Source organism: Papaver somniferum, chromosome 8 (genome assembly GCF_003573695.1).
Source record: "Papaver somniferum cultivar HN1 chromosome 8, ASM357369v1, whole genome shotgun sequence".
NCBI lineage: Eukaryota > Viridiplantae > Streptophyta > Magnoliopsida > Ranunculales > Papaveraceae > Papaver > Papaver somniferum.
Window position 1 is genome coordinate 75,452,172 of NC_039365.1, and position 15,005 is coordinate 75,467,176.

Below are 15,005 nucleotides of genomic sequence, written 5' to 3' on the forward strand. Positions count from 1 at the left end.
ATTCAGGGCTATCAAATTATCTGATTCATAGCCGAGGTAGAGTGGAGAGATTCATTATTACCTGGTATGGATTTACATGGGAACTCAAAAAGTTGTTTATTCCAACATATTAAGGGCCAGTTCCATGATACGAAAATCACCATTGATTTGTCTTGTTCCCTGTAACTAATAAACGTCAGTAGTAGATCCCGTTCAGAAAAGTAACCAAATACGAAAGATAAATTAGGAGAAACGGAAGAGAGTGAAAGAAATGAATGATTTAACGCAGAAACAAATGTACTTGAGCTTACTAGACCAGCTTCAGAGAAATGAATTCTCAGCAAATCTGAAGAGCCGAAGAATTAATTTCCGAGTAGAACAACACCCTCTTTACCATTGTATTTAATTCGCAAAGGGGCTGCCTGCCTGAATTTCTACTCGTTACGTTGTTATTCAAATCATACTCATACAACAAAATCAATATATCTACGGAGAGGATCCAAGAGTAACTTTAAGCGAAAATGGAAGCGTTAATCCCCTTTCGAAGAAGGCACTGCTGTTTTCTTACGGTGTTTCTAATTTACGTGGAGTTAAACCCTAATCCTTATTTATAATTCTGATGACCAAAATATCCCTTCTTACGCCGTAATAGGAAACTAAATTAGGAAATTAACGAGCTTTATTAACCGTCGAACCTGATTGATCAAATGCCTAAATATTATACCAATAATAAGGGCGGTGGGGCACCTCCTGATTAATCCTACAGGCAGCAACTGCAGCCTAGGGATTGCTCAGGAGTCTCATAATAATTACATCTGAAAACACAGTGATACCATGACATGATCTGAAGCTTTTAGATTAGTAAAAAGTTGCATTAGGCAAACAGAACAAAGAAAACTTCACTGCAGACATACATGGCACCATCTAACAATGTTTTTCAGCTACTTTGAATTTTTGCAAACCCGACTTCGAGTCAACAACTCCGATGGTAATAATCAATCAAAAACAAGGAGATATAAAAACTATACACAAATACAAGAAAACACATTTACATAAATGTTTACTCTAACTTCTTACTCCACTGAGGCGTAAGAAGAAGAACAAGGTAGCCAGTCATTCACAGCCTTCCAACTGTTAGCAGTTCAAAAGCTTTTAAGTTATTTTTGAGCCAGGAATATAAAAGCGATTGCTTTAAACCAAAGAGGATGCACTCGTATACTTTCCGAGCTCAGGATCTGATTACCTCATCCTAGTCCCTGGTTCTCATGGCTTTAGCATTCATCATTTAGAGCTAAACTGCACCCCTTTTCACCTACCATGCAAATTTGGTCACTGGAGAGAGCCCTACATGTGATGGCTACCTGGAGAGAGCCTACATGTATTAGAAATCAGGCAAATCCCACATTTTCTCGCCAAGCAAACTACTCCAGCGTTGTTTAAGAACATCATATGCCGCGGAACAAGGAACAGCCTTGAAACTTATGTCCCCCTTAACTTCTTCAGTTACAAGACCAAATCTCAGCAGTGTTTCCATAGCCTTGTCAACTGGCATTTCCACCTGATATTTTTACTCAATAAGTAATGTATTCGTAATAGCTTTCTTGAAAATAGTTATCTATCAGTGATATCAATACCTTTTCGTTGAGTTTATCATACAAGAATTTCTCACATGTCTCGGCGATGCTCTTGTGGGTAGTCGCCTGCATTCTGAACAGTGGTTAGACTTAGGCTCTTAGAGTGGTTATATAACAAAAACAGGCAGGATAAATCCAAAAAAATGGAAACACTAATTTGACAATGTTGGTATCTAGAATTTATTGAAATAGACGAGAACAGATGCGGTGACAGGTTTAATATAACTTTTATTTTAAAGAAATTGGAGGTATCCATTTTTAGTTAAACCAATCATAATCAGAACCACCAATTACTTCTCTCATGAGGCTAAATTGAACTTCACAGATACATATAAAGGCAATTTTTATTACTGTAGCAATCTGAAAATATCTGGTTCACCAAATATAAAAGAGTGGAAATTAGAAGAGCAGACCTGACCACTTTCTGCTTGGATTAGAATAGCATATGCCAAAATAGCTTCCTTGTACTGCAGATAATGTTGTACACAATATTTTGTAAGAGGAATAAATGGAAAACTTGACGTCAATATTCTTTAAGGATTTTAATCAAATTTTGGACTTCACTCACTTGCTGCTGTTCGGAGGCATCCAGAAGAAAGTGAACAGAACCAAATCCGCTTGCTAAGGTTTTCTCATAGAGTGTCCTATTAACAAGAAGCTGCAATAGGAGATTTCTAGTAACATGTTAATAAATTATAAAGCTTCCGCAATGAGAGAGAAAGACTCAAGTTCAATCTCAAGGCTGTGAGTTGCACTAGTTTCCACATTGAGGCTGGATAACTCACTTGATATCGATCCCATGTTTGTTTGTAACCCAGTACTACACGCGACACATATAGCACAAGGGCACTGAACGCAATGGCATCTAGCAGGAACGCTGATCTGCATAAATATAATCATATGTTGTTAGGGTGACTTCTTCTAAAGAGTAGTCTTGATTTCCATCCCATCAAAACATTTTTATTTTGAGAGACACATTGGTGAATGACCGATAAGAATACCTAAAGCCAGCAAGTAGCAGACAAAAGATAAACAAGAAACTTCAATAGTTCAACTAAAAACAAACGATATGTTACGTTAAAATTGCAATCCTACCAAAAAAACAACAACAAAAAAACAAGATAATGTAAGTAGTTTCATCCCCTTCATTTAATTTTTTGACTGGTCCAATTGCTGTATTTGTTTCTGTATTTCTAATTTATCCACTAGGCCAATCTGGTTGGTTCTTTGCACCTAGTTTCAGCATAGTAGCTGAATTTTGATTTATCCTGTTCTACCAAGGTCATGACAATTATTTGTACCAGTTGAAGCCGAAAGCACTTACGGGGATGACACGATGTTCTCAAACTTGTAATTCACCAAGAAAGCCAACAGCCCCACTATGCTAGCAGCATCTAAGCGTACCTATGAGTAAAATTAAAATAATGATAAGAATGATTCTTCTGTAAAGATGATAATGGTGCAATGCTAATGCACCAATTCTATGATGTCTGAAAGAAACCATGGGTAAGCTGTGTTTATGCGTGCACACGCCAAATAATTGAACAGCATTTCAAAACCAAATTATATCCTGTTTTTTTACCGTGTCTAGGATGCGGAAAGACAGCTTTTTGTGTGGAAAAATAACCTGCAGCAAATTAAGAAAAACAAATAGAAATCAAAAAGTTGGAAATGCAAAAAGATGAATAGGAACTAAACATCCTTTTACTTTTCCTGGGAGTAGTCCTGGACAAAGGATAGTTCCAACTACTTAACTGTTAGATCTGGAATAGGAATTTTCTCGTAGATCTTCAACTTTAATGAAGGAACCTCGATTTCATCTCTACTATCTCCTTGAACCATCTCCTCAGTGTAAAGCAAAATTAACTCTTGAAACGCTGGTTCCTAATTCAGATAAATCACAGCTTATCATTAGTAAATAGGAGATGGAAACTTGTTGATCTCTTTTGACGTCTTTTAATCTTACGAGATTCTAGATAACCATAGTATCTACCTGGTATCAAATATGAAACCTATATTTATAATCACTGAAATAAATATACACAAATGAAAGACAGAGAAACTTATATATCCCAGCAGGAGTTACCTCGAGAACTGACTGTGAGAAAAAAATAGATGCAGCTGTTTTCAACAAATTCCAAACACTTCCACAGCGTTCCCTTGTTGCTGGTCTCCATATATCACCTAGTGATATTCGCGGTAAGAAGATTGGGCTGGAAAAACAATTTTTTGGCAGATTAATTGGCTTCTGGTAGACAAGTTGTATGTCTGCACTGAATCTCAGTCTCGAACAAGTAAAAGCTAGCTCAGTAGTCACTTAACATAGTCGCAATGCTAAGCTTTACTTGCCACATTATGCCATGTTAATCTTTAGTTGCCATACTATAGTTTGATTAGCTTGATTAGTACCTAACACAGATAAAAAATGGCATGTCCGAGCTGGCCTAACAAGCGCTCAATTAAATTGTCAAACAAATGACTCGGCATTAGTGCCAGACTATCAGCTCCATGGATTTTAGTTCAGTTTCGGTTTTCAACCACAAAGTTTTCAGTTCTCAGATAATGGACCAATGAAAGTTCCCGAGTTCCCATACAGACAACTCCAAGAAAAATAAGAAGCAGAAACACACAGAGATAAGAAAATAAATAATTAACATGCTCAAACCTTTCATAATTGTTAGAAGTGGTGTCATCAGTATCGATCTTTAATGATGTTTCTGGCACGGAACGAATAACACCAACCCATGTCAACAATCTCCTTAAGAGCCTCCCTCTAGGTCCAACTGATGACAAGAGGCCTTCGTAACGAGGCACTGCCCTCTGTGCTGCAAGCCAAATAGGTAGGTCACTATCTGATATCTGATCAGCTACCAGTTGGTCATAAAATCCTTCTTGAAGAAAATATGACTGTTGTGACAAAGATAGCTTCTCAAACCAGTTCTTAAATCTTCGAACCCAAATTTGTACTTCTTCAGTCTGACTTGCACTTGTCAATGCCTGCAGAAATAAAATCAGATGTTACGAGTCAGTTTAGGCACATCACTCGTATGGGTATTTACTTATGTGCATTAGACCATCCACACTGTTGTAAGGTAAAAGCTATATTTAGTTATAGATCTAGCTTAAAAAAGCCAGTGCTAGTAGTGTTTTTTTTTTTAAATAAATTCTCCAGACTCTACATCTCAGAAATTACGCTAGTTCTGTGATTGAGCCTCACTGATAGGCCCCATCTGAACGCCTCTATAAAGGTGAAGCTAACGCTTAGATAGAGTCCCTGCCAATCCCAGTCTCAAATCTAGCCCGATAGGCAAACCCTTTCTCAAAAGGAGTCTGAAAGACCTCCTTCTCAAAAAGGAGTCCTCATATAAGTGGCAATAGCCATTTTCAAATGCCAAATCTGGCTTTCCAATATAGCATATACGCTGTAATTTAACTTTGGCTGACAGCTGTATACACTTTGAGCTAAATTAAAGCATATACGCTATATTTTGACAACATTGTGGATGGTCTTAAGAGGATGGAACATGCAATGCAGTAACATATGAGATTTAGAAGCGTCTCTCATGACCATTTAGATATAATTGGTCACTGTGAAAGAGTGCATTATCATACTACCACAACAAATTAAGTACATTATTGTTCACACTTGCACAATTCTATTTGAGATGTATGCCCGGTAAGAACCATCTTATTCATTTATAATGTACTGTATGCCCGGTAAGAACCATCTTATTGATTTATAATGTACATATACTCAACTTGGAGACAGATTGTACGTGCACAATATAGGTTTAATTACTATAAGCTCTGAATGTCAATGCTGCAATTAAACCTTTTGCAAGTTCAAATAATGGTAATGGCTGAAAATAACAGCAAATAACACATACAACCCGAAACAATAACGAAAGATACAATCGAAATGACATACTAGGTTACACAGATACCAATACTAGGACAGAGCCAAAAGAAATGACATGTTCCAAGCATGTACTCACCTCACTAACATACATGCCAAGTTTTGCTACTGGTTTTGATAGAGTGAAAAAAATTCCCTGGAGAAGTTTAGACTGCAGATAGTCCAGCTTTTCAGCAAGTAGCAATCCATTCTGCCTCTCAGTAGCATACCCTCTTCTGCAGAGTAACCACTGCTAATATGTAAACTCAAACAGAATCATATATATCGTGCAAAATGCAGAATACACCAACGTCAGAAAACAACGCATCTAGTAAATTGAATCAATGCAATCATATAGAGAGAATCAACTCCCGTAGATTTTCTAATAGATGGTTAAGAAAGGTGCAAGAAGAAACACTTAGTTCGTTGGTAACAGTCAATTATAGATGCAAAAATGTGTGCGAGAAATTTATACCCACAAAGAGTATCACCTGTATATTATTGCATTTGATTCCAATGCCTTTTTCCAGTCCACGTAAATTGGCAATGTTAACAGATAGTCAGTGTTCAAAGAAGACGTCAACAACAAATCCCTAGCTGATAGTTCTTCAAACTGGGCATTGCGGAGAAGTTTCATAAAGGCACGCTGAAAACGTGTCTCTATAGCAATCCTACACAATTGAAACCTAATAAGCCAAAATATCCAGATAAATATGTAATACCTTAATTGTGAAATAACACTGGTTTTGAAGTATAACCAATCATTTTTCACATTCATTCTAGTTTAAACACTGATGTCGTCTAACATGTGACAAGTTCTTAAGTCGTGTTTTGAAACATATCACCTAAGTGCCATGACCACTGTATTTTCTCGCTGAGTTAGTGCATAGGAATAGTGACACATGGTGAGGAGAAACATTTCTATCGGAATATAAGATGGGTTGCACCATTCACAGGTCTTCTGAGATTTAAACAACCCACACCTAAGTGGATAGTTGTTACGAGGGAACAGTATCAGTGGGATCGGAGTGGTGTTTGCATAGGATCCAACAACAAACACCCATTAGAAGTTTTTTTCTTTTTTTTTAACATCAAAATCGGAACTAGATATAGTCAAAAGAACCAACCTTGAATTTTTGTCTGCTTTTTTAGCAGATGAACCTAATAGAAAGCTAAAATCTAATCCAATATCGAAATTCAATGGTTTATCATCATCTTTTTCTTGGTCTTCCATCTGTACATTTTTTTCAATTTTGTCAGTAATACTCCCTCTATCCTCCGCAGTATGCTTTCCATTTACCGTAATGTTTTCTCTCGATAACTGCAAATTCTTCGCATCATCAAATGTCTTATTCTTTTCTGCAATTTCAGTAAGATGATAATCCATTCTCATTTCTTCTAAAATGCTTTTATGTTCTGCATGAAGTATAGAATCTAAATATCTGCAATTCACACAAAATAACAAATTATATCTCAAACCAAAACAGATAAAATTCTATCACCGTTGTCAAAATCAGTTTACTTGATTTAGTAAATCATTATTTTTCTATTTAAACTAAACTATATTCACAAATTTAGGCCATAGCCTTAGATTGTCTATTTAGACCAACTGGCAATATAACTCTTGAGGTCAGCAGTTTGAGTCCCCTCACAGACCCTTTCCAATAAAAAAGACAACGGCTATACATTGCACTTTTAATATTAAAACTAATCAAGTTCTAATTGGAATTGTAAATATAAGAAATTTAACTTACGAAGATAAGCGAATGAAATCATCAGTAAGTTGCGGCTGAGATTCAAATAAGGTAAGTAAAGAATCAAGAAGTTTAGTCTTAGGAACAGAGATATATTTTTGTCTAGGAACTCGAATTCCATCAGAAATTCCTTTCTCATTATCATTACCGATTTCTCGTTTCTCACCGTCATCAGTTTCATCCCAATTTGGTGGAGATGATGATTGGTTTTTGTTTTGAATCTCTATTACCGGAAGTATTTCCTGAGATCTTACTGAACAACAAAGAGGGAATCTGTAAGAAGATGAAATTTCTGAAGGAATTTTGTTAGGGTTTGAAGAGGAAGAAGATAAAAAGTTGAGGCTTGTTAAGATTTGTGAAGTAGAAGAAAACATTTTCCAGTAATGGCGGGAACCCTAAGAGAGGGAGAGGAAAGGTACACAGTTAACTGATTGAGCTAAGTAACAAGAGGTTTGTAATATTACACGTGACTGAAATGTACAAGGAGGATTTATTATATTTACACCCATAATGTTATCGATCGACAAGCTCGCTTAAATGTTTGATGAGGTCAAAAGTGGTCATCATCACATACAAAAAATATGCATCGACAAAGGTAAATTCGAGCAAAAGTTACTACTACCCAAAGCTTAAGGTAATGAATCAGTTCATCATTGGCCGACTGTTAAGGAGGCCTTTATGCGATGACTTCATTGTATTTTGTCCGTCACAACAAATGTCCCAAAAAATTGAAATCAGCTTTTTAATTTTTATAATTTCATAAAATTAAGATGATTTTTGATATAATTAATGAAATTGATTATCAATTTCCTTCAACTACAATCAAACAAACATATTACCAGTTCAAAGTGTATCCATTAATCCACTGAATCGATCGGAATCGATAAATTTCATTATCACATTCATTCAAAATAGAAAAATTCAGTTCTCAGTTTCTTTACAAGATCGATCAAGCTGAGTATATACAACAATTTGTACCAATATTCAATAAAATAAAACAGAGAATATCTACAAATTTAAAGGATTCAGCCTCTAAAACATATTAAATTCAAGAATTTCCAATCTGGAAAAAAAAAAAAAAAAAAAAAAACAGAGTACGCAGAAAATGAACAGAGATTTTCGGGTCAATCCCGAGTGTAAAAGACAAAGTAATGGGTTCAGTTAAAACCATACCCGATCCAGCAGCCCATAGTACTCATTTCCATCGATTAAGTTAACCTACCGAAGTGACTTGACTGAGTCATGACACGCCTTTTCTCTTCACCATTTTAAACCTTTTCCTAAAATTAATGAATCTCCTCTTCTTGTAGTAAGTAGTATAGTACTCTTTGCAATCAAACCACAGTAAGTATCAGCAACTTCCTTGCCTTCGCAAAAAAAAGATCAATTTCTTTACTGCTATTAAAGAGGAGTTGATTTAAAGAAGTTGAAAAATCTGAGAAGGAAATCGAAATCAATCTTCGAAAACTAAGTTAAGAAGACGGTCGAACTAAAAAAAGACAGAAACGATGGAATTAGAAAACCAAAAGAGAACTAAGATAGGGTAGTATAGTATAAAATCACAAAATAACCCCCATGTTTCCTTGACATTTGGTAAGCATGCACTTGGTGAAGGTGCAACGTGGAGTAAAATAAGGTCTAAGATTTTACATGCGGCATATATCCTCATCATGTAAATAGGCAGTAGCCGACAGACCTATACCTATCTAGAGGAAGCCGGTGTTAATTTAACTTTGGAGGCTTTACGACGCTGGATGGTTTGGTATGTGAATTTTGGACCCTGGCGTCAGTAACTCTTAAATGTCCAATACTCATTCATTGATACAATTCTGCAACAGCGCTAAATTGGGGGCCTGCAAAAAATAATTGGGGACCCCAAGCTACACAACAAAAAAGGTCATGAAATAGTTATTGAGAGTTATCCTTTATCTCCAACTTTTTTAAATGGCTAAACTACCCCAAATCATTAGTGGTAATTAAGTTAGTTAATTGTTAATTAGTTTAATTAGATTAAAATCAGATTTAGGAATAAAATTTTGATAAAAGAAAAATTGTGTTTTGTGTTGTGGAGAGGAAGAAGTTGAGTTTTTGGGGGATTCCAGTAGAGGAATCATATTGCTCAAAATGAAGGAACCAATCCTCAAAATAAAGAACCCCAAGCTCAAAATAATCAGGTAAACTTCCTATACTCTTCAAATTGTATGAGTGATGCCCCAAGTGGTCGATTCATGTACACTATGCAACTACTCAGAGTGAAGGTCGTTAAGTCGAGAGGGTAATAAACGAACGACTCTAAGGAGTCGTCAATTACTTGACACAACCTTTGACGACTCAAACCTGCAACTTTTGCAGGTTATGAAAAATCGTCAACCAAGTGTGATATAATTGACGACTCCAGCTAGTTAGATCATATAGAGTCGTTAACTTAATATGTTTAGAACCCAACGACTCTAAAACTTTTTACTCTCTGAAGATATTACTCTTAGGGTCGTTAATTAGGCATTCCTATATACTGACGACCCTAGCGAGCCATTTCATAGATCAAGGGTCGGCAAGCAAAATTTATAAAACCAAACGACCCTTCAACATCGTTAACGACTTCACATGACGACCCTTCAACATAGTTAACGACTACAACCATTTGACATGACGACCCTTCCTATTTTTTGAACAGGGAACAAATTTTGTATCATATAGAGTCGTTAGCGATTTAGAAATCCCTAGACGACACTATTCTAGGGCAGAAAACCAGGTTTAGGGTCGTTATCTACTACACCCTAATGGTTAACGATTTTTTATCAATTCAACATGCATATCAAAAATCGTTAAGCAATAAAAAACCGTGGTTAACGACCCTGGAACTGTAACTGCAATTTTGCAGTTGAAAACCTAAATTTTTTAGTTCACTTACGACGATGAATCGGTGCGAATTTTTTTTTCTCAGAAGTCGTTAATGGAATGGGAAACAGTGGGAGAGAGGGAGTGGAGGAGAAGAAGAATGGGAGGAAGAAGAAGTTATTAGAGAAACGTAAAATAGTTATTTCACCATCATTTTGAGAGCCCCGTATATCTTTTGGTATGGGTATAAAATATGTCATGGCTTCCAATTCAGCCTTGTTCTGCAAGCGATTAAACTTTTAATTACCTATGTTTTAAAAAAATTACAATTTAATGCAAATAATATAAAAATTCCTAGATATTGCACATTTGACCAATTTAATGCAAAAACTTACTAAAAAGTATAATGGCACGCCTGTGTTGAAAATATTATGGTGTATTTGTGTCGGCCTCCCATTGCTATAGCGGTCATCTAGTTATTATTGTTATCATATTCATGTGCGTATATGCACCGGATTACGGAATTGTTACAACTGTAATCGGATTACGTTAGATTTAATTCCAAAGGTGGTGAAAAAGCTATGGATAAAAAATTGACTCTTGCCTTCTGTAGCTACCGAGTGTTTGTCTCCCAACCACCTCTTCCCATTCATATTTTGGTTGGTTGGCCATGACCAAGTAATCCATATGATTGAAGTTCTGAAATAATATCTCAAATATGGCGCAACCTTTCACCGCTCACCTTTCACCGCTCTTTTGTTCTTTATAGAATTTATATGAACTTGAATTTATAGAGAACTTTGGCTTTACCAATTACATCGTTGAATGATGCAAAGAGAGCAGTCAAGGACATCAGATTTTGGGAATCCGAACATCTGATCTCAAATATGAACTCGGCTAACCCAAGTTGGTTAACGTCATGTATGACTTTGAGACTACTTAATGTTTACTGGTCGAGTTTAAACAATTACTATGTTTGGGTAGGTAGAGGAACCTTTAAACCAATTATTCCATCCTTTCCGCAAGCGAAATCAATGTTGAAGAGAGACAAAATGACAGGAATAGAATCACATTCCAGCTAGATATCTGCCGTCCTTCAGAATCAGCAATATGAAATCTTTAATATTATTAGCAGTGGCTTATAGTTCTACATGTTATGTACCATATTTTACTTAGTACTTCTTGAATTCTTATAATTCAATGACATTAACAGATGGTGAGGAAAACCAAACCTTTCTTGCTTCACAACAGAAAAGGTTGAGCTTTTGTGAACACAAAGACCCCTCCGCCTCCAACAGCACGTCCCAGAAGCATATTGTTATCTAAGTAGGAAAGATAGTACAGTCCTCCTGCTGACCTCCTGCACATGATGGATTTTTTTTCTTTGCTCACTTTCTACTTCCGTCGAAAATGGAAAAAAAGAAGAAGAGAAAACTGATTATATATCAATTAACTTCATGTTTACCAGAATACGTACCTCCCAGGGCTACTCACAGGAACTGCAGCTTTGAAAGTCTGGAGGAACTGCAAAATCTACACACGGCATGGGCTATTCATATAATACTCATTAAAAGCACCTTTTTTTTTTTGTAATACTAGCATTTTTTTGATGTTCTACGGGTTTGAATCACTAAAGGCTATCTCTTTATATATTGTGAACTAATCTCTTTGTTCAGAAAATATTCTCCAAGTCTCTAACAAACATTAAAGTCATGTATTAAAACTTAAAGAGTATGATAACATATTTGCACCACAAGGTCTAATCAAATATGAAGTATGTATGGCTGGTATTGGGAAAGAAGAGGTGAAAGATAATTTATATGGTGTAGAATTTTCTATACCTGTAGACTCAAATATGATCGAGGTAGTACTGCAGGAGCAATCCAGGCCTGAAGCTCTTCACTGATTTTGATATTTTGAACAGATATCTGCAAAAATAATACATTACTGGCAGTAATTCAGAAACTTAGGATTACATGGAAACAGGCATACAAACGGTAGCACCTAATACAATAGTAAGATGCCAACCTCTTCAAACTCAAGGTATATGTTACGTTTAGAAACAACAGAGAAATTTGCAGAAACAAGTAGAGTAGCACCTTCTTGTTCCTGTAAAAGGGAGATTTCAAATAGTAAGGAAAACATGTTCACAAAATAAAGCAAGTCCAAAAACAACTAAAGTCACACAAGCTGCGTAGATGGAGCAACATCTATGAAACCGAGCATACAGGAACGAACCTGGTCCTAACTAATGAACATTGGCACATCTTTGAAAATACTACCTCCTAATATCTGATCAGCAACATGAGCTAGCCCCATCCCCTAGGTCTATTTTCTGTCACTAAATTTTGACAGGAAAGAAGAATTTAACAATGTAAATGTAGCAGGTAGCAGCTACAACCAAGGTTATAGCTTCTACACAACATCATATTCACACTGTATGGATCAGCTGCAAAATTCTTGTTGCACTTCCTATTTCCTAATGTCTTAGAAAAACATATCATTTATAATTCGAAGAGAACTGAGTATCCAAGAAAAAATCTACAGCTTTGAAATGCTAATGTTTCCCCTTGGGCTAGAATTCACCGAAAAAATAAAGCTTGGTATGAGCTGAGAAAATACACCATCGGAAATTACCTCTAGTAAGCTCGGGATGCTCCACTGAACAACATTGCGGACAACACCTCCATCTGTTTGGTTCCGGCATTCAAATTTCTGGAAGATTTGCCCCACCTACACAATAATTGCAAAAGAATTGAGAAACAAATTGGAACTTAAAATATACAAATTCAGCTACATGAGCACTGGAGAGAATACCTACAAAAGGATACAATATAAAAGCATAGGTTTCACTGCATACAATTAGCCGTGGAATTTTGTTTCACTACATACAATTATCCGTGGAATTTTAACTCACCTTTGAATAGAAGGATTTCACAGTGTGTGGCTATTTGTTCAGAAACAAGAGAAACACAAGTGCTTGTTGGATTGGGGTCTAACCAACAACTTAAAAGTACATTGCCACATCAGCAAGTGAATAATACATCTAAGGAATGTTACATGTTCACAATACGCCTACATCTGTTGAAACTTTAAACCACTAGAGGAATTTAAAAATGATAGTCTATTCTTGCGAATTTCAGAACTAGAACAAATCATGAATTATGAAAGTACCAACTTTAACTCGTAGTATAAGAACTGATAACGCTTTGACTCACAACAGCAACATTTGGTCAGTGCACACTGCATTGCCAACTAACCTAGGTAACAAGGACAGCCACATACTAGATTTTTATCATTTTGATACGCAGACCTCTGACACTTGCCTCTGGCACTTGCAGACACTCCATCAGGTACTTGCACATAACAATGTTAGACGTTATGTGTACGTAACTTGTGATATTTGCACGCGATAGTGTCTAAGTTCTTACTTAATATATTACTATAGTCTTGTATGTATAATAATTCATGAAGCACGTGGTTCACATGTAAATCATCTGCATTTTGGCTATTTCCCGACTCACCATTCCAGCAAATTGTACCGACATGGGACATGGGACACCGAAGCACATACCTACATCACTGTTAGATAGAAGCTAACAAAAGGTAATCTTTCACAAATTTTCCCTCAGAAGTCAGAACTAAGTCCCTCACTAAAATCTTAAGAAGTATAAAATCACCTTTAGGTCTCAAACATAGACTAGGCAACAAATATTGTAACTTAATCATTCTAATACTACCAAAAAAAAAAAGACAAAATTAGATTAGAAATGAAACCTGAAGGAACGGAAAACGTTGGGCAGACTCAAACAAAACAACCACATCTGAAGCAGATGTATACTGCAACCTCCAAGTCCCATCCAACTTCTTTAAGTCTATCTCCGTACCGGCGTCATATCCTTCCACACAAACCTACCCAGAACTCGATCACATTTTAATAATAACCAAAAGAAGCTATACGAATGCAAGAACAAGAAGAGGTAGAAATTGATTACCAGGGCTTCTTCAATAGAAGAACGTTGATTGGGGTTAGTAATTAAACCCCGTTGAGTATCTTGTATTGCTCTTAGCAAATCATGTTTTTTGCTCTCTAACTCAAATTCATCAATTTTAGTTGTTGTAGTTGTAGCAGTGGAGAGACAAATAACTGAACTGCGGGAGGAGGGGGATTTGACGTTTACTCTGGGGATGGAAATGGGTGATATTTCCCTTCTTCTTCTTGTTGATGTAAACTGTGATTGGTTAATGTTGTTAGGATCATGTAGATTGGTATTTCGTGTGAAGTATGAGGTTGAAGAAGGGAACGGGGATAGCTCCATTGAATTCTATCGAGGGATCTTCTTCTGCTTTAGCGTCTCCATTGTTCTTTTGTTTGGTTGTATGGCTGAGAAATGGGGAGTGAAAAACAAAGATTAACGGTCCAACTTCGAAGAGTTGTCTGGTGGCCCAGTATAGCGTTGGGCAATTGATACCTTCACCCGATTCCATTAAGCTTTTCTTCTATTTCGAAGGCTATTATTGGTGCGTCACATTCCAATAAAGTGGCGTTATATAATAGGATAAAAACGGATCACCGACAAATAATATCAAAAATTCCTTATCTCAAATAATTTTGTAACTATCCATATTTTATTAATGACAATAATTATTTAATTAGATTAATAAAATTAAGTTTAATTAGATTATTGATTCTGAGATTAGATTACTTGTCTTAAATTACTTTAGATTGCGATTTCTTTTACGGCTAGGAACCAAAGCAATTTTCCAACCGTACATGTATTTATTGTCATATACGGCTAGGAAAAGAAGAATTCGTAGCCGTAATTGGTTTGAAAATTATTTACGGCTGAAACCTAGCCGGCAGAAGATTACACCTATCTTTTTCCTCTTTAGTTTATCGCCAAC

The 15,005-nt window shown here is 36.1% G+C and overlaps 2 protein-coding genes and 1 non-coding gene across 7 annotated transcripts; all 3 read right to left on the reverse strand.

The window, feature by feature from the left end:
- Positions 1-273: 273 nt before the first annotated feature.
- LOC113307345 lies at positions 274-403 on the reverse strand. The gene has a single exon (XR_003339127.1). It is a non-coding gene; the product is annotated as a small nucleolar RNA snoR77 (small nucleolar RNA).
- Positions 404-809: 406 nt separating this feature from the next.
- LOC113301620 lies at positions 810-8,828 on the reverse strand. Of its 2 annotated transcripts, none has more exons than XM_026550401.1 (14): positions 8,436-8,828; positions 6,636-6,950; positions 6,000-6,179; positions 5,609-5,744; positions 4,279-4,610; positions 3,700-3,826; positions 3,369-3,497; positions 3,196-3,240; positions 2,938-3,017; positions 2,399-2,495; positions 2,182-2,271; positions 2,027-2,080; positions 1,614-1,679; positions 810-1,537 (listed from the first exon to the last, which is right to left on the reverse strand). In XM_026550401.1, exons 1-14 carry the CDS (start codon positions 8,465-8,467, stop codon positions 1,361-1,363), a joined length of 1,860 nt encoding a protein of 619 aa, XP_026406186.1. In that variant the 5' UTR covers positions 8,468-8,828; the 3' UTR covers positions 810-1,360. The 2 variants fall into 2 exon arrangements, with proteins under 2 accessions (XP_026406186.1, XP_026406185.1); XM_026550400.1 differs by lacking the exon at positions 8,436-8,828 and adding an exon at positions 7,263-7,724.
- Positions 8,829-11,095: 2,267 nt separating this feature from the next.
- On the reverse strand, positions 11,096-14,534 carry LOC113301622 (probable plastid-lipid-associated protein 10, chloroplastic). Of its 4 annotated transcripts, none has more exons than XM_026550407.1 (8): positions 14,096-14,534; positions 13,878-14,012; positions 12,738-12,833; positions 12,129-12,209; positions 11,942-12,028; positions 11,566-11,633; positions 11,333-11,460; positions 11,096-11,186 (listed from the first exon to the last, which is right to left on the reverse strand). In XM_026550407.1, exons 1-7 carry the CDS (start codon positions 14,417-14,419, stop codon positions 11,343-11,345), a joined length of 909 nt encoding a protein of 302 aa, XP_026406192.1. In that variant the 5' UTR covers positions 14,420-14,534; the 3' UTR covers positions 11,096-11,186; positions 11,333-11,342. The 4 variants fall into 4 exon arrangements, with proteins under 4 accessions (XP_026406192.1, XP_026406191.1, XP_026406193.1 ...); XM_026550406.1 differs by having other exon boundaries at positions 11,096-11,194; XM_026550408.1 differs by having other exon boundaries at positions 11,159-11,460; positions 11,578-11,633; positions 14,096-14,528.
- Positions 14,535-15,005: the final 471 nt, after the last annotated feature.

Excerpts from the sequence above, each read along its gene's own strand:
- LOC113301620 (XM_026550400.1), bottom strand. The coding sequence starts at position 7,636 with ATGTTTTCTTCTACTTCACAAATCTTAACAAGCCTCAACTTTTTATCT. Across the intron at positions 6,951-7,262 it reads GATTTCATTCGCTTATCTTC|ATATTTAGATTCTATACTTC; the intron begins GTAAGTTAAATT and ends TGTGAATTGCAG. Across the intron at positions 1,680-2,026 it reads TCCAAGCAGAAAGTGGTCAG|GCGACTACCCACAAGAGCAT; the intron begins GTCTGCTCTTCT and ends TTCAGAATGCAG.
- LOC113301622 (XM_026550407.1), bottom strand. The coding sequence starts at position 14,419 with ATGGAGCTATCCCCGTTCCCTTCTTCAACCTCATACTTCACACGAAAT. Across the intron at positions 12,210-12,737 it reads GCATCCCGAGCTTACTAGAG|GAACAAGAAGGTGCTACTCT; the intron begins GTAATTTCCGAT and ends TCCCTTTTACAG. Across the intron at positions 11,634-11,941 it reads GATCATATTTGAGTCTACAG|ATTTTGCAGTTCCTCCAGAC; the intron begins GTATAGAAAATT and ends TGCCGTGTGTAG.